The 19397-nt window shown below is 39.7% G+C and overlaps 2 protein-coding genes across 3 annotated transcripts in view; both read left to right on the top strand.

Moving 5' to 3' along the window:
• Nucleotides 1–4805: 4805 nt before the first annotated feature.
• LOC111230101 (cytochrome b ascorbate-dependent protein 3-like) lies at nucleotides 4806–8676 on the top strand. Its single transcript, XM_022756687.1, has 7 exons — nucleotides 4806–4934; nucleotides 5493–5619; nucleotides 6264–6468; nucleotides 7592–7800; nucleotides 7944–8098; nucleotides 8180–8348; nucleotides 8446–8676. Exons 2-7 carry the CDS (start codon nucleotides 5500–5502, stop codon nucleotides 8470–8472), a joined length of 885 nt encoding a protein of 294 aa, XP_022612408.1. The 5' UTR covers nucleotides 4806–4934; nucleotides 5493–5499; the 3' UTR covers nucleotides 8473–8676.
• A 5678-nt stretch (nucleotides 8677–14354) lies between these two features.
• The window catches only part of LOC111228943 (lysyl oxidase homolog 2B), a 46554-nt gene continuing 41511 nt past the window's right edge, over nucleotides 14355–19397 (top strand). For both annotated transcript variants that reach the window (XM_022755074.1, XM_022755065.1), the window contains exons 1-3: nucleotides 14355–14411; nucleotides 17997–18356; nucleotides 18758–18933. In XM_022755074.1, coding sequence (XP_022610795.1) covers nucleotides 18008–18356; nucleotides 18758–18933 — 525 coding nt within the window. In that variant the 5' untranslated portion in view covers nucleotides 14355–14411; nucleotides 17997–18007. The remainder of the gene's footprint in view (nucleotides 14412–17996; nucleotides 18357–18757; nucleotides 18934–19397) is intronic.

The raw sequence follows: 19397 nt of genomic DNA, 5'->3' as shown, positions 1-19397 counted from the left end.
TCATTTCTGATTCACAAAGTCAGCCTTCTATTCACCGCCAGCAGAGTGGCTCCACACTGTAGATCAGTATGACATCACAGATTTGAGTTTTCAATTTGCTTCAGGACAGAATCGTTCATTCCACTTATTCTGCAGCTTAATAACCTGAATGTCAGTTTCAGTGGGATTCCCAGCGGGGATCCTATTTCCTGCACTTTGTCTATGAGGACATCAAGCTTTCTGAGCTGAACTGCTGCAGAATCACAGTCTTACCAGAAAGGCCTGCTGGCGTACGAGTCAGCAGTTCAGACTGGTGACATGGCACAGGACAAAACAGCTACATCTGAGTAGAAGTCAACACAGGAGCTGACGAGAATTGAAAGTGATGACAGAAAATGAGAGATCAGACATTCAAAGATTTCCATTCCATTTTCTATTCAACACTTATTAACACTGTTCATAAAATGTTCATATAATTAGTCTGTCATTTAGAACCACAAATCCAGTGGTGTGTCATCAGGGCAAGCAAGGCAAGCATTGCTTAAGCAGTTAAAGCTAAAAATAGACATGAATTACAAAGGTAACAAAGTGGAGGTGGAGTCTCTCCTTTTATCTTGGAACAGCGTTCTGTCCCATAAAGGATCTGATATTTCCTGTTTGCATTCATTTTGTTATTTACTGCCCTCTTTTGGCCACAGCAGGCTACTGTCTCTGGAAGCTAGCTTGAGCGCCAGCCAGCCAGTCAGCCAGCCAGCCAGCCAGCCAGCCAGCCAGCCAGCCAGCCAGCCAGCCTCTCATTTCTGTCATTTTTGTGGGTGTGGTCATGTCGACAGAGCCATTAGTCTGGCCCATAACCCTCTGTAAAATTTCAACTTGTTTTACAAGATGTAGTATTAACTTTGAATAGCAAGCTTTTGCTAGTAGGTGAATTTTGTTGTTGTGTCTGTTTCTCCCTGTTACAATCGCAATTGGGGAAGGGGGAAGCAACATAACCTGTTTGAACTGTTTAAGTAAAATTTATTAGATAGTAAGGAGAGTAACAAAGGTGAACAAAATGTGGGAAAAACTAAAAGAGGGGAACACGGCAAGTGGATCCTGCTTAAATCAAAAATACAACAAAAACAGGACTCAAACTAACATAAGTTGGAAATTTTACTCTAAGATAAAAATACAATGAGAAACACAAACCTTTCTACGCTCTCTTAAAAACAAAGACACAAGAAACAGCAACCCTGCTCCTAGTGTCACTAACAATTCTCAAGCTAAGTGTGTGAGAACTAAACTCTAGTCCAGTGCCTTCTAATACAAACGAGTTCCTCAATTCATGAAAAACTATTCACAAAGGTTTAGAAAGGACACGAGGTGCTGGGGCAAGCCGTGTAACCCAGCCGCCCTCCCGAGCAGCTGTTTGGCCAGGCCTTTTGACTCCTTGACTTGTGAGTGGCTTCAGCTGCTTTGGCGGTGGAGACGTCAGCCACTCCAATAAGCAACACTCCGTTTCCAGTCTGTATGCTAAACTAAGCTGAAGCTAAGCTCCAGCTTAAAAAAAAAAAAAATCATGATCTCAATGAGATTGCCTGTTTAAATAAAGGAGTAGAGGTTTCATCTAACTCTAAATTGAGAATGATTAACAGTCTTTTGTAAAATGTTTAACTGATTAAAATTCCCCATAACCACCTTTTTCTTTGAATTGATCTGCTGTGATAAACATGAAATACATTTCAATGCAAGTTATATTTGTTTATTTATATCAGACACAGAACAGCAAAAATCATACAGACAAAAATTTGTCTGTATTAAATATCTGTAAAAAAAAAAATCTAAAACTTAAAAATACACATTTTGGATTAGCCTATTTTGTGAGGAGTTTTCAAATTTTGTTATAAAATTTGGTGCTGTTCCTCCTCTATACTGTAAAATGTGATGTGAACAACTATCGGCACAAAATTTGGTACTACCAGTCATGGTCCCCAGAGGATGAACCCTGATGAGTTTGGTGATACCCTGACTTTTCCTCTTCCTCTAGCGCCACCAGGAGCTGTACTCTCTGTTTAGTGTAGAATTGCAAATATTAGCATACTAGCTAAACTTAGATGTGAACATGGTAGATGTTACCTGTGAGCATTGTTACTATGAGCATCAAGCCTCTTAATCTTGTTTTATCATTAGTTTTTTGTGACTTCTAAACCTAATGTGAGCTGTTTGTAGAGCTGTCCAGAGACAGGAGACTTAACACCAAGCTTGTACTCGAGTTCAGCATCGCTGGCTTCAAAAACCAATAGAGAGAGAAACAACCACAGGAATGTCAGGATGAAACAAAGTCAATGCCAGAATGCAAGAAGTGGTAAAGGAAATATGGAACATTAACTCAGATGTCCCCTAACAAAAGCCTGGAGCTGTCCCACTGAGTCACACAGCGAACTCTGCCTGCTCTATACCCACGTATCCTCACCCTCATCACTGTGCTGTTAGTGCCAGCCACACTGAGGAGGGACCGGGAGAGGCATCAGAAAACATCACTTCAAGGAGTCTGTTAGAGGATCTGAGAGACTTTGATAATGTAAGGCAGGGACTTGCACCCACTGACAGCTCAATTCTTGTCTGTCTGTGAGAACAGTGCTGGAGGACGGGGGCTCAGGCCTTCTATATTGATGCACCTTCCCTCAGATGAGTCCTTGTTACAAGCAAATGCAGACAGTATAAGATTCAGAGGAACATTACAAACAACTGCTGTGACCTTTTTCTGAGAATTACTGTTTGAGGTTTTCATACTAAACAATGAACATTCAACCTGGTCATGTTGAAACCAGACTTGTGGTTGATATGAAAAAATGCACACTGCTTTGGAGCAATCTGTGGCAGATTTGGGGCAAGCTTGCTTTAGTATGAAAGAGAATAACCATCTTTACTGCCCTAAAGCTTCTACTGTCTGCTCCAGCTGCTGAGTAAAATAACACAGGGTCTACACACAACATGACAGATCCAAGATCCTCTAGTCTTGTTAGTGGGGCCAACTGCAGTCGGGAAAAGCTACTCTTGTGGCGAGAGGTTTTTGGTTCAATAAAATAATGCAGTCATGTTTTAGTCCTACGAGAACACAAGGTCCTTAAAGTATTCAGTACGGGGAGCCTTGGCTGAAGATGTCCATAATGGGGGCTTATTGTTGTAAGCTAGTAAGTGAACCTTGAGTTCAGAATCTGTCTGTGCTGTGTACCTCGACATCTGTCACCTGTCACTGTCTGTCCTCATGTACCTGCGCGCACATCTTTTACTGTGGCCTTGCTTTTACTGTGCCACAGTGATTTATGTGTTTTATGTACTGTAAGTGTGTGTGCTTTTAATGTCTGTGTACTGAGTGCTTCATATTTATATAGTACCTGACAATGTAGAATAATGGTATCCTGTATGATGTTTTTACTAATATTGATATTCTCCTCTCTTATTATTATTATTGTGCTGCATGCTTATAAATAATATGAGTATCTTACATTCTTTTTTTTAGAGTGACTCTGTACCATCTATTCACGGACAACAGATGAAAAATAGCATCTTGGCTAACACTAGTGTATTTACAGAATTGTTTATTAATGTTCTCTGCAACTGTTAAATACACCAATAAATAAAACCAATAATAGAATATATTGCTTCATAAGATATTTGTAATGCACAAGTTCCAAAACAATTTCTTTAAAATTTAACTAATGATCCATTTTTAATTCATTCAGTTTTAATTTGCACCTTTTGTAGTTACCACTGACAGTCTTATTGTCCTATTAGTGTCTTATTATTTGTAACTTATCAGTTGGTTTTACATGTTGCAATTTGTTTTTACTAATTTGTCTTTACTAATTGTTGTACATACTGTACATATTGTTTCATTGCTGCTGACTGAAAGTACATTTGCACCATGTACATGGATAACATATGAAACACTGCATTACCAACTTAACAGAGGGCCCGAAACCCACAGGGGGATTAAAAGCTCCAGGTTCAATGTGGCAATTGTTTTATTTTAATTTCATTAATTGCATTTTGTTTGGTAATACTGAGTGTACCAACAGCACAATATAACCTCAAATTAAAGTGGCTTTAATGTCACATCCTCTGCATAATCTTGAGGGTCATACACATTTGGCATTTTATTATGAAAACCTTTTTTTATTATTACCAAAAACACTTTGATGTACAGGTTTAGTACTTCTGGCTTAGTAGGAGACAGTGAGTGAAAGCAGCATGAAAAAAACATATTATAATGCATGGAACAGATTAGGCTACTACACAGAAAGATACTGACTGAAACTGCCTCCAGGTGGAGCTGAAAGACAACAGATCTCTACAGGTCAGCCTTCCTGAGGCGGCCCACTTCCTGCAGTAGAGTCTCTTCCTACATCTTCAGTGATAGTCACTCATATGTTCATACAACCCCAGACTTTCTTATTAGCTATAGTTTACAGCTTTATTGTTGCATTATTTAAATATGTTCTTTATTGTTTGTTTTAAGAGTGCACGTATGTGTGTGTGCTTAATCAAAATGTATTTGCCCTACTGAGTCTTATTGCTTTGAGTGTTGGCACCCGTTTTCTCCAAGATGATCAACAGTCATCTTGTTTTCATCCTGCAGGCTGCTGGTTCACAGCTGAGGAGAAGCTTCAGAAGAACTGGAGGGTGTAGCATTAAATTACACAGCGCGCGACTTTGAATTATTCAACTAAATTGCATAATTATTGAATAATGATTAGTCATTGGTGAACGCCTAGTGCTGCAGGACACGCCGGTAACGAATAAAACCACATTTCCCACAAGGACTTGCGTCGTCAATAAGGAAATTGGTTAGGTAAATAACCTCTTCCTGTTACGAAAGTTGTATTTGTAAACACAGCTGTTGTTCTCGACATTTTATCAGTCGTCAGGCCGTCTTTACAGATGTGGAGGGTTCGTAATTGAAGTACACGACGGTACGCTTTTTAAATACGTGACATACGTGACACAGCAGCAACTCACAACTAAGGACGACAACTTTACGACACTTCATGTGAAAAACAGCAAGTTTAAAGTAACATTGCTTCGAGAGAGCAGACGCGTTGGCGTCAACGTCACTTAAGACGTTTTATGAATTTATAAATAACACTCTTTCATTCGGTATACTTACAATGTTTTCAGTGTAAAGAGAAACCGCCAAATAAATGCTCAAGTTGTAATAGTTACCTAGTGCGTCAGAGCAACGTAAATGTTGGGCTGAAGGTGTAGCCTGCCTATTCAGTCATGAGATGTGTCCATTTTCCCAGAAATGTATTTGTGCCTTTATCCACTGGTTTCATGACATTAACTGTATCACATATGCAAAAAAAAAAAAACTTTGACTTATCACTCCACTCAAATCTTTACCAAAATCTAACATTGCTCTGTATAGTTGTTTGACAGGAGAAAGTTTTTTGTTGATTGGATACTTCTATTGACTCTCCACTCGAACTGAGACTAACGTGTCCCACTCCCACCTTCCATCATATTTATAGGCAGCAGATGCAGCAGGGTGGCCCTTCATCTCCCAGCTGCCCCTCCAACTCAGACTGCTTCCCCCTCAGCCGCCTCAATACAGCCAAATGTGGAAGTGAGACCTCAGCTGAACAAGAGAAACACGAAGTGAGAGCAATACTAGTTCTACTGTGAATATCAGTCAATGATTGACGTGAAAATCATGAGACAAAGCAGTGATGTGGAGTTAAGTTCAGTATTGTAGAGAGGGAAGTGCTTTCAGTTTTACAGTAGCTGTGGACAAGGTAAGGCATGCAACACATTTCTGACAAATGTCAAGCTTATGATAAAATGTCGAGTTTGATGTCATGCTGAAATAAGCAATGGTGGTTGCAGGTTAAAAGAGGTTCAACCACTTCTATCGCATTTTAATTTTGATTGCTAAACGGTTTTTATCCTTTTGTGTATCTTGTATCTTGTAATTTAGTTAACATTCAATTTTGGCTGGTAGCTGCTGCTTCTGTCTGTTGCAGGTGACAAAGGCTGAGCAGGAAGATGTTCAACACTGATTTAGTGATCACGCCAAGGTTAAAACCAGACTCGATTTAGTCTGATGTTGAAATGTGGTCACTGAATTATCAGATGTCTTAAAAACTGCATACGTTCTAAACAAGGGACATTTAGACTTCCTTTGACCTGCAAATCACCAGCTCACTGTTTACTGGGTGGTGACTAACTCATGTTTGGATTGAATCAGCAACACAACACTCTGCCTGTCTGACCGCCATGCTGTCCTGCCTGTATCTATTTAGCCCACAGATCTGTCCAGGATGAGGTCCATCATGATCTTCTACATGTGCTACCTGTTGTGCCTTGGCCTGGGCCTGGCCTGCGTGGTGTGTGTGTGCGTCTGGAACAGCCAGTGGCGCGGCGGGTTCGCCTGGGACAGCAAGGCCCGGCAGTTCAACTGGCACCCGGTCCTGATGGTCACAGGTCTGGTTGTGGTGTACGGCATCGGTGAGTGACTTTTTTAAATTTAGGATCACAGAGTTTCATTTCTGTTTCTCACTTCTGTTCTTCCCTCTGACAGCCAGACAGTATTAAGATAATTACACACTGCAGGTTTCAGAGAGACCCAACATATAATTTGATGCATCATTACAGTAACATAAATGAGAGGTAATGTCCACAGTGACTGTTTTTTTAGTGCCACACCTCAGTGATTGCAGTCACAGTTTTCTCTAGAGAAAAGTAAACATTGATGAAATTAAGTAAATGCCTTTCAGTAAGGACCTGCAATGTGTCTCCATCATAGTACACATTATATTATCTGGACATTATACTGTAACAATGGCTTCTGTCTGTCTCTCTGTAGTAGGAACTTCACACTTCTGTTAAATTCCTCCTCTGAGCAGATAATCTCTAGATTTTGGAGAACTTTGCTGCTTAAATTTGCATATGAATGTGAAACCTGAATGACAAAGTAATATTTGGTCATTAATGCATGAATGATCTTAATTCTTTACCTCATTGGGTGTAAATACAATGTAACTCCAGACATTTAATGGTGTAAAAGGTTTTTAAATATGTGAAGAGGAGGCTTCAGTGAAAATTGTCCTGTACTGTGACTTTCCACATGTGATCAACATTCATGAAAGTATTTTGCAAAGTTGTAATTATACATGACTAACAGAAACATGTACTGATTTCGTATTTATCACTCTATTTCTGTTTTTACGAAACATGTTAATTATGTCACTTCAATTATGAAATAAACAGTTGAAATGAAATGTAGTTTCTTCAGGACCAGAGTAACCCTAGGTAACCCTAACCTTTATATTAGTACTTGAGTGATTTAGTTTTTCAACAAAACACGATATGCAGAAACTTTTAGCCCTTGGTATGAGTCAAGCTCCAAAAATGCTATGCTGATCCTGCATTTCCCATAATGCAATTCAGTAGCATCTTCCCTTAGACTTCTCCAGCCAGATAAATACCCATTGTCTTTCTAATTCCATGCCTCCACTTTGTAACATTTGTTAAATGTTTGTACTCTTCAGATCTAAATTGCGACATCAAGATTATTTTCTATTCTTAAATACATTTTTCTATCTTTTCTGTTGATGCCTCTCCCCTGCAGGAGCTGTGTTGTACCGCATCCCCCTGACCTGGGGTCAGAATAAACTCCCCTGGAAACTCCTTCATGCTGCACTGATGCTCATCGCCCTGGTCCTGTCGATCGTGGGACTTTGTGCTGTGTTTGACTTCCACAATGCCAACAACATTCCTAACCTTTACTCTTTGCACAGCTGGATTGGAATTGCTGCCACAGCCCTTTTCGCCATACAGGTATGACAGGTATATGAGTTTAAATGTAGAGACAGAATCACTTCAGTGCAATAAGGTGTGCATGATTGTTTTCCTTTGTTCTCATTGTTATGTGTCTCTCTGTTCTCTCTATCTGTGGGTGTCCATTCATTTGCCATATCCAGTGGGTGGTGGGTGTGGCTGGCTTCCTCCTGCCCTGCTCCCCCATATCACTACGTAAACTCCTGAAACCCGTGCATGTGTGGATGGGAGGCAGCATATTGTGGCTCAGCATCGCTGCCTGCATCTCTGGAATTAACGAGAAACTCTTCTTTGTTCTGTAAGTGCCATTTTTCTCTGTTACTTTTTTATGAATGCTTTTATTTCAGAGGAAAATTCTCCAACTGATTTTTTTCCACAGTAAAGGAACCGCCAATGGAACTCAGCCATACTCTAAACTTCCACCTGAGGCTTTGTTAGGAAATTCATTAGGAGTTTTGATTGTAGCCTTCGGTTTGGTCGTTCTAAAGATTTTGTCCAACCATAACTGGCAGAGACCGGACTCTCGGCCTGAGGATCTGGCTTACACGGTGAGACTATCAATACAGTTGATGTGCATTAAAAGAGATTAGAGGATTTAATTTCACAAAGTGTGTTGTAATAACCCTTATCTACTCTCCTCTACAGCCATTGCTTCAAGAGGAAAATGAATGAATTAAGGAAATTTTAAAACTTGCTCACTGCATGACACCCAGCCATGCAAAATCAGGTCAACCACCAGAAGAGGCCAAGAAATTTCTACTCTGAATGCAACAGTCTCTGCCTGGAGTGTGTAAAAAATATCTGCATCTGTAAATATTTATTTGAAATTATATTTAAGATTGCCTTTCTGCCCAAAAAATTAAAAAAAAATGTGTTTCATGAGATACGTTTTATTGTGGTGTGTTAGCTCTCCAATGATGCGCTGTAGCTTTGACATCGCGCTGTAAAGCTGTAACTGGCCCCAAGTGTTAAAGTTTGTGATAATATAGTGTAGGATTTTTTTTAACTACAGTGAGTATACTGATGGTAATGCTGTTCCCTCACAGACTTTTGCTGACACACAGTTTATCAATAGCTGGACTAAGTGATAATTGAAAAACCCTTTTATCGTCTAAAACCTTCAACGTTGAATTTAATGAGCCAAAACTTTCCTACGACTTCATTTAAATAACAGTTTCAAATGATTGGTCTTGTGATTTTGATTCTTGTATCCAGAATCACTCATTAACACTCAAAGGAGCATTACAAATTTGCAGATAGATTGTGGCTGAATATTGTCCACTGCACATGTGGTGAACGGGTAAATGGCGGACTGAAGTCGTGCGAAAGAATATCAGGAACTCCTGCACAGTCTCAGCACTAAGTTTATACTTAGACTGAAATATTTCCCTAACTAGTTTGCTTTCTATGAATTTTTGTTTAAGAGTGAAATGTCTGGCCAACTACTGGATGGACAGCGATACAATTAAGTGCAGGCATTAATGATCCCTAGTGGATGAACTGCAGAAACTTTGGAACCTTGACTTAATCTTGCACCATCATGAGGTGAAAATTTATGTGAGTTCAATACTTTGCCATGACTAAATACCTGCAAAATTAATGCAATTCCCATTGCAACTTGTGTTTAGTGGCAATTAGCTAACGTTAGTATATTACCATTAAACTAAGTCAAGATGGGCAATATTGTATTGTACTTGCTAAACATGAACATGCTAGAACTGTAATGGGTAAACATGCTGATGTGAACAAGCTCAAAGTGCTACTGTATTTAAGTACAGCCACACAGAGCTGCTAGCATGGCTGGAGACTGCTAGTCTTGTTAACTGGTTGTTGCAGCTTTTGGCTCGAGTATAAAAATGTTTCTGTGGTAAATATGTAGTAACACTTTATGATACGGCCTGCGATTTACCGCGTAGGTACCAATTAAGTTTTTACTGGTTCCTCCTAACTGTAGATTCAGCGGAAGAAAACATGACGATGGGGAACAAGGGGTGAACAACTGGGCTTTTTAGAGGAATGGAGAAATAATTGATACTTTTAAGTATTGTGTAGTACTTTCGTTAACTCTCAGGTCATGCACTTTGTATAATAAAAGATCTAAAAAGAATCAGTCAAATTGTCTCTCATCAGATTTAGGGCCATCTGCTGAAAGTCAGCCTTGTGTAGTAGGGAAAAAACGGAAACAGCTTTTATTTCTTCTCTACAACTATAATGAAATGATGATGTATGTAAGTTAAGCAGAAGTGACATTTTTACATTGTCATACTGAGAAATTATTTTCACTTGTGAGCTTTAATGTTTACCGCAGATTTTTGTTGAAGGTCAAACAGTGACGCTGCTGATACCTTCTCAAGACTCATTGTAATGTTTCCCTCAACTCGGACAGGTGATCTGGGTCTATAGTCAAAAAATAACAAAGAACATGAACCTAGAATGTGGCCACAGGTGTGCTTAGACTGGTTCCCTTCTAAGACACCCCCTGGTCCACCATAGACAGGATGTCCAGCTGTCACAGTTGCCATTAATAAGAAATAATTGCTGAAGTACATTGTTTGCCAAAACCACAAAACACAGAAGTAGAGAAAAAAACCCAGGGGAAGTCTGCAGTGAACATATGCACTGCAGAGTTCGACAGGACTGTGAAGGTGAAACCACTGAAACACAACAGATGTCTCGGGTAGAGGATGTAGACAGACTGTCATGTGTCCCATCACAGGACACATTCTTAATATGGTGATCCTGGAAACTTCTTAAAAAGGTCCCATATTTTACACTTTTCTGTTGTTTCATTTGAAGTTTTGATATCCATAAGAAGATATATTTGTGGTTTTAAGAACCAAAAACTGTTGTAATGTATCCCAGTGTTAGGTCTAGTAAAAACAGGTCAGTGAGCCAATCAGATCAGAGGCTCTGAGCCTCTCTTCTGATTGGCTGACTGTTTTCTCAGTGATCAAATACAAAATATACCAGATCTCAGGTAAACACTCAGTGAAACCAAATCCAGCAATGTTGGATGGTGGGTCCAGGTAAGCGGGGCTTGGGGCATGGCTGAGAGTGGTGACTGCTTTGTTGTGACATCACAAAGTTACAGAAGTCGTGACGGCTTGTTTCAAGGCTCAGTCTCTGAATACAGGCTGTGTGCATTTCTCTGTGGACTGAGCGCTTTGATACTTTCACAGTATTAATATAGAACCTAGACCTGATCTATAATCAAACAACACATGGAATTTGTACCTTTATACTATATGGGACCATTAAAAAAAAATATGTTTTAACTTTGTTGTAGGTTATTTGAGTGTAGACTAATGGGTAAAATGACAATTGTATCAAATTACAATAAAATCTACAACACAATAAAGTGAGTAAAAAGTTAAGGGGTCCGAATACTTTCTGAAGACACTGTATGTCAGTCTGTACCAAAAGGTTGGACCGACCGACCAACCAGTGGTTTTATGGAGGGATATATTCCAGACTACTTATTTGCTGGGTTTCGTTGTCATCATGATGTTGCCCAGAACACATTGGAGACTCCAGCTCCTGGCTAATAAATTGTTTGGCACATAATCTTCATAAAGCCACATTTTGTTACTTTTTTATAACACTTTATTTTTGTAGATTAAGCAAATGAGATATAATATGTTCCCTGTTTTAATGCTAAGCTGACTGTTTCCTAACCATAGCATATGGCATATTTACCATACAGACATCACAGCGGTATCAATCTTTTCTGCTACCTCAAGTGTTTTTCCCAAAACATCTATTCCCCATTGAACTATTAGACCTATCTTCATGTGTGTGATACTATATTGATATGATTATTTTTTCTCATTCCTACCTGTTTTCTTTATGGACCAAGTAGCTTCCAAGTATCTGGATGCAGATCATAAGCAAACTCCAAACATAAACGGCCAGTGCAGGTGATCAAACCCTTGCCATAAGGTGGCACTAATAATCCCAATTATTATATCTGTGTATGGATCAGTGAATTGCCAAGGTGTGATGTAGACTTGTGTCAAATGTTCCCTCTGATTAAGGTTGCAACTCAGCTGTGCAGAAAATGAGAGAGGGGAAGATGAAGGGAGTTAACATAATACTGATGATGATCAGTCACTGATCAAATGAAAGGAAGTGGTGTAGTAATGGATGTTCTAACAGTCTCCACTGATGCTGCAATGGCTTTGGGTGAAAGCACATGATCCAGATGCGATACATGAACGTCTCAATGAAAGCTATAAATATACGAAACCAGTGTTATGAAAGGCATGATAAGTGCTAGAGGTGTCACACAACATCCAAAGCAGCACAAAGAAAAACCAGACTCCCATGTTTTTCATGTTTTCTCTTCTCTGAAATTTTTATATAAGTGATATGACCTAAAGACACTTCACACATGAGTGTTTTGGAGGCCAAAAGATTTCAGCAACACTTTCTGTAAGTATTCTGCAGTCTTGATCTGGTTTGTATCATTTGAGACAATCACAGCTGTCTTCACAACACACAACACTGATTTCCTCCAGTTCACGAAAAAACAACATACACTGCCAAGTTTGCACCACAGAGTTTTTTTTAATGAGCTGTCTGGTTTATGTTATGAGGAAGAAATCTGGGAAGAGAAGGTGACCTAACCAAAACACATCATTTTATTAGTTACATTTGTAGTACTTGGTCAAATTGAGCTGCTGCCCCGTTGTTGAAAGAGAGAATGTCATACAACACAAGGTGGCAGCAGAGTCGAGTCGAGTCCGATGAACACACTTCAGACTTCGAGCTAGGCTACTTGTGCTGCACTCTTGACATGATAAACCATATGTCATGAACAACACGTATTTGCTTTCACAGACGAATGAAATTTCATTCAAATGAAGAGGAGTTTGGCAGGTAAATCTCCTCCTACCCATCACAGGTAAGTGTTGCCTTCATGAACTTTCAGAAATATAACTGAGGACAAATTGATGTCAGGAGAGTGTGGAAAGATTGGTGAAAAAAAAAACGTGGTATGATTTTGTGTTATTAACATTAATTATGCTTTTATATTGTACCACATGTAATTCAGAGTAAGTCAATTAGAATATCAATTAACTCCATGCCTGATGGACATTTCTTCCTCTTCATTTTGAAGCACAGTGCAGCTCTGTGCCTCTCATTTCTAAAATAAGAACAAACTCCAGCTTAATTATCATCTTCCAGCCAAAAGCACTTGAAAATCAAACAAAGCATATTCACAATGTCCCATTAATGGGTTTTGAGGGAGTGAAGCTAAAATTTAAGGAGCACAAACAACAATACTTTTACAATACAATACATTTTATCTCCATGTACCCACCACTGAAGACTGATGAAACCTAAATTTATGGTACCTTGCATTACCAGGCTGGTTTAAATACTAAATACAGTATGTAAATACTCTAAATACTGTAACTCTAAGGATTGTTGGTCTTGACAAAGGAAATGAAGTAAATGAGGAAATGGATGTGCAGAAATATTTATTAGTTTGAAACAAAATATAAAATCAATAGTTGTGACATAAAACAATGTGAAAAACTGACATCTGTGGCAAGACACAGCTTTGTAGTTTGAGGAAGAAGTCACCTGTGTTATCATCACTTTTTCAGTGTGTTCTTTTTGATGTATTTTTTAACAAGATGCAAAGATTATTCCATTATCTGTGAAAAAACTAACAGGTAATGTCATATTTTCATGGCAGGACAGGAAATGAACTGTAACTGCTAGCTTGCTTGCTTACAGCAACTGCACTGCTAACTACATTTAGCATGCTAATAAAAATAATAGAACAGTGAATTAAACCATAATTTATTGATTAGAATATTGAAATGGTTAAAGAATTTAAATATTTTTTGTTGTTTTTGTTTCATTTGAGACCTAAAGCTAAACTTCATGAAACAAAAATATTAACCTGCAATAACTAAGTTTATAGTTTTTTTTTATTTTATTTAATTTAATTTTCTCTTTACACATGGGATATGTGACAAGATTAGCATTCATTTGGGCACCTATGATACATCTAAGTGCATTTTCCCTCTATTTTAGTCTTTTGGTCTCCACTAGTTCCTGAGAAAATAGCAGCTATATTCTGCACTATGATCTCCAGCTAGTCTCCAACTGTGTCTGTTTTATGTTGCTGGGCAGGTATGGCGGTGGTTTTTTTTTTAGAGCTAGCAGCCGAATAACAACACAATGAGAGTGATGAGACAGAACCAAAACAGTAAAATAGATGTTCTCCCATTCACCTCTTTTTCAAGGCTCTTTGATTTTTCAGTTTTACGACACTCATTGAAAGCAGCATGTTAACTTTCTCATAACTATCAGCGCTGTGTTCAAGTCGGATCCGCTATTTCCACGTCCCAGGCCATCTCCGGTGAGGTCATCGTTAAGGTGGGCGGCAGTGGGCGGGGCCAGCGCAGCTCGGGTCCAAAGCCTGGCTCTGATTTGCATGAGAGGGAGTGAAAGTTTAGAGAGAAGGAGCAAAAAAAAAAAAAAAACAGCTGACTTTGGGCTTTGGTCCGAACTCACTGGGCTGCATTCAGCCTGTTACCGCAGTCTGCAGGAGCGCACAGCTTCAGAGGGGACTGTCCTGAGCAGCGACAAGAGAAGTAAGTCCAACTACAGCCTGACAATATGCGAAAGTCTCCAGAGCTTGTTGCCACATTGCTGTGTTGTTAATGGGACTTGCCGTGTGAGGTGGGGCAGTGATGTTTTTTGCTGTGCTGTGATGTTACTGCAGGGTTTTCATTGTCTTCAGCTTTGACCTCTAGTGGTTCACCATCAGGGTTTAAGATACCACATGGTGTCTTTTTGATATGGATTAGGATGTGTTTTCAGGACTTAGAGTAAGTTTTGTACATGATTTGCAGTATTTAAACATGAGAGCCCTACATTAAAAGCTTAATGAAGATCGGGAAGATCAATAATCACAAACTTTGATAATCGATTATTTGTCATTTATCAAGCAAAAATACAAAACATTTTCAGGTCCCAGCTTTTCCATTGTAAGGATTTGCTGCTTATTTCTGTTTTATACCACTGTAAGTAAAACACATTTGGTTTTGAATTGTTAGTCAGACAAAATAACCAATCTGAAGATATCACTATGCCCTCTGAGCTTTTTCCCGTTTAGTTTCTGGCATTCAGTTGACTAAACAGTGAATAGATTAATCTGAAAATAATGGACATGTTAACCAACAATAAATAAAATAAAATCAGTAGTTTCAGCCCTTGTTACATCATCAGAAGAAAGTTGCATCAATTGCAGGTATTTTTATTGTGTCTATATACAAATACAATATTCTCCTCATGTGAAGAAGGCCCCTTTGTTTTTCTTTTATTGGGTAAAATGATTTGGTGTTAAAAAGCATTGCGGAATAGAGGAAATGTCAGTCTAAATCTTTTTGGTGCTTGAACCTTCTCTCTGTGTCTACATGCAGTGAAGCCACCGTGTGAGCGCTTCAGAAAAGGGCAGGAGAAGAAGCAGTTGACATTCTTATAAACTGACATTTTGACCTTTTCAACTGCTGCATAGATCCCCTCCAGCAGCAGGTGGGACACGTCTGACTTCCACAAAGGTGAAAGCAGTGCTGTATGTGGGCCACAAAAAGGCCTTCCAACCTTTCTTAAAACACAGCGGTGTTGACATTAAGATAATGCAGTTTTTAAAGAGCCTTTTGTCTCTGTTTCTGAGGCGAAAGGCAGCAGATGTTTCGGGTTTCAAGGTTTTCTGGTTCAGGGAATTTCTTGACATTTTATTTGGTGTTTGAAGGAAAGAGGGGCCAGAAAATCCTGGATCTGTTGTTGTGATTGACTAAGTGACTGCAGCTTCATCCAATCCTCATCCTTCGTGAATATCAACACCTTCGCCTGAGAAATCACGAAAGAGCTCATCTGTGTTCCGAGCTTGACATGGGAAACATTCAGGAATGAGCTTCTCTTCTTTATGCAATGCCTCAGTTGAATCTTAGTTTTATGTACATTCTGACTGTTTTTCTAATGACAACATCGCTGTTTGGGCTGACACATCGAGCGCAGACCCAGAGGCTGTGGGCTTCATTCCGTCTGTTCATTGTGTAATGTGTATGTCGTTTCGAGCTTGTGTAACCACTGCCACGTTACAATGAGGAAAGTAGAAGGATCATCTGCCAGATGTTGTTACACAAATGCAGAAAAATTATGAGCTTTTAACATTTGATTGGTTTGTGGAAACGCAGCTGTTGACGAGTCAGTGGGGGATTTTAGTTGTGTGCATATTTTTGAGTCATGCTTTGTCCGGCCATAAACTCTTGGTTATATCAGTCTTTGACTTGGGAATTTGATTTATTCTTTCTCTTTAAAGGTAGGCGATAGAAGCAGTGGTCCAACCATACATCAGTATTCGTCTGTGGGAGGTTGGCGTTATGTCACTACAGGTGTCTGTTTCAAGCTGGAGTCCAGCTTTTTCTTGGACTCCTGATCTGATCTGATAAATGATCACCTCTCGATACACTGTGGTTTGAGTAACTGCACAACTGTTTCACATAAATTAATGTTTTGCTTCTTTATATCATCTATTGACATGTCACAGTAATAACTGAATCCAAAGAAAATGGAAACGTTTGTGATGAAAATGTTTCCATTTGCTGATTTAAAAACCATAAGGTTGTTTATCTTGGGAAAGGTCCTCAGATGAATAGAAAGTAATGTGTTTTTACATTTATGTACAGTCTGCAATTTGTTGAAAAGGTATAAGAAATAAACTGCACCACCTGGTTGGGCAGTGTCTTTAATTGATTGTTAAAGAAGTGACCTCATGTTAGAAACCAGACATGTCACAAGAATCAAGAAATGCAAAGATTTTGTTGATTATAACTTTAAAGCTGCAATTACTGACTAACTTTTTTGGCCACTTGGGGGCAGGGAAAGAAGCTGTAAATATTAGCATAGCATCACCTTATAAAGTTGCGTGCAAACATGTTAACAAACTATTGCTTGTCTACACATCTAGCAGAGAGAGATCAACATTAGCATTTAGTTGGAGTGCACAGACTCCATCTGGGATCCACAACAGGTAATCTGTATTTTAGTACGAAGCCTTGTTGCTCCCATTTCCCGTGTTAAAGTTATTTCATTACGTTTTAACACAAACACTTCCTGTAACTGTTTGTAATTAAAAGCCCTCTGGCGTTTAAGTGGACAGAAACCCCTTTATTTATTAACCGGTCTTTTATTGCTGTGTGTATTGTCTCATTTCCTGTTGCTGTTGTTTTTGTTGTTTACCTGCTATCCAGATCGGCTCGTTTCTTTAGCGGTTAGTGATGACTCTCCCTCTCTCTCTCCTGCTCTCTCTGCTCGGCGTGTCTTATATTTAGTTATTCGTCTGCCTCCTTTACTAATAATGATACAGTACATATAATGAAAGTAGTTTATTTGCTGTAATGGAGGTGAAGCTCAGTGCAGCTCTCAAGCACACAGGAAACCAGGGCAGCAAGGTGACTGCCTGTAACAAGAGGTGCAGTCGGGAGCCCACGGTTGGCACCCATACATGGTCCAGCCATATACTGGGTTTATACCTAGTCTTGTTTGAAAGAAAGTCTCCAGATCTAGCGACAAATGCACTAAGTTTGCAACACTGCAGACTGTAAACGCCCCCCTAATAGAAACTGTTTGCGCCAAAGGGGGAAATGCCAACTCAGTCACGTGGCAGTCAGGTGACCAATGATAGAAATCAGTCAGTCAGTCACTCACAAACATTTGTGATTATAGTGCTGCCCCTGCTGTTGCGATCCAGCCAAAAAGGATTGGTAAAAACCAAAGCACAAGAAGCTGAGTTTTTTGGACTTTTAGTCCAAAAACACTGGATGCTACATTTCCTATTATGCAGCGTGATCACATATTTTGTTAGACTTCTTTGTCTGGTATATGCCCAGTCCCAAATGCCATGTCCCCATTTTGTAACACAGGCTTTGTGTTACAAATTTGTGGTCTCCATGCCAAAATCAAGATGACATCATTAAGAGTTTCTTTTCTCAGACTGTCAAATGGCTTTTATGTGTAAAATCGATGAAGTATCCCTTGAATGTTCCCTCCCATTCTTGTTCTTCAGCCTGATTCCTCTGTAATAAGCAGAAAGTACCATTGTGAACAAATATCTGAGACATGGTTGCCAAGGAATTTTAATGACTGCTCCTCTCTTTTCATCTTTTCACCAGCGCCAACCAAAATGCTGGCCACCCACTACCTGCCCTGCTGCACTGTCACTCTATTAGTGCTATTAAAGCTGACCCTGGCCCAGTATGAGCACCTTGGCTACCCGCCTGGTTACCCAGACCCGGAGCAGGAACAGTACACCGCCCCGCAGCTGGCACCAGACACGCCTAGGATTCAGCTCCGGCTGGCAGGAGACAAGAGGAAGCACAACGAGGGCCGCGTAGAGGTTTTCTACAACAGCGAGTGGGGAACCGTCTGTGATGATGACTTCACTATCCACGCCGCTCAGGTGGTGTGCCGGGAGCTGGGCTACCTGGAAGCCATCTCATGGTCTCCATCCTCTAAATATGGGAAAGGACAAGGTAGGTAAAGTAAAGCACTGTTACATTAATATTGTTCCTCATGTCAGGGCGGAGACATGGAAACACATTCAATATAACAAATACTGACTCAATCACACATCAAACATCATCATGTACCTCAGAATAAATAAATGAACAAATAACACATAGATGTATTTTTTACTTTAAGGCCAATATCGTCTGAACATATCACTGATGTAACCTGTGTGTGTGCATGATTTTTCAATTTATGACATATTTGTCATATTATTAGTTGGAAAATGATTCATGGTAGATGTTCCACAGTTTTTGGAGGAAGCAGCCTCGCCTTCAAAAGAAATATATTTTTCCTTTGTTTCCACTAATAAAAGGAAAATGTCACCCCATGGAAGCGCTGATGAATCTTTCTTTTGTCTCGTCAGGACCCATCTGGTTCGACAATCTCCACTGCACTGGCAAAGAAAAGACATTGGCGCTCTGTCCGTCCAATGGGATCGGTGTTTCAGACTGCAAACACAGTGAAGACGTAGGCGTGGTGTGCAGCGACAAGAGGATACCAGGGTTTAAATTTGTCAACACCCTGCCCAACCATGTAGAGGTAAACTTGCAGTTCCTGAAATCTTACACACTCCAAGCTTTTTCATGGCATCTTTTTTACTATCTGCCCAAAGGACATTTGTTTTCCTAACACCTTGTCAGCTGCTGACAGCTGGGCTTTATGATCTGTTTTGCTTTTAGTTGTTCTGTACAAACACAACTTAAGTCTCAAAGCCCTGCACAGACAGTGGAGTTTGTAACATTGTTGCCTTCATCCATCTGGGAACGAATTGGGTTTTTGTCACTCAGAGGTAGATGCCTGTTCCTGTACGTAATTGTTACTCAGCCGTATTCTGACAAGACGATTCAGGGAATAGCTGCATGCAATAATTGACACCTGGTTTGCACTGCAGCAGCGGCATATTGGAACTCTCAGTAGAGTACATACCTGAGCCAAGGCCAAACAATCCTACACATCTGTCAGATACAGATGATTATCTGAATCTGCACCAAATTTTTTTTACA

This window comes from Seriola dumerili, unplaced genomic scaffold, assembly GCF_002260705.1.
Source record: "Seriola dumerili isolate Sdu_G_001 unplaced genomic scaffold, Sdu_1.0 BDQW01000017.1, whole genome shotgun sequence".
Classification (NCBI taxonomy): Eukaryota; Metazoa; Chordata; class Actinopteri; order Carangiformes; family Carangidae; genus Seriola; species Seriola dumerili.
This window is presented reverse-complemented; position numbering and strand designations above follow the sequence as displayed.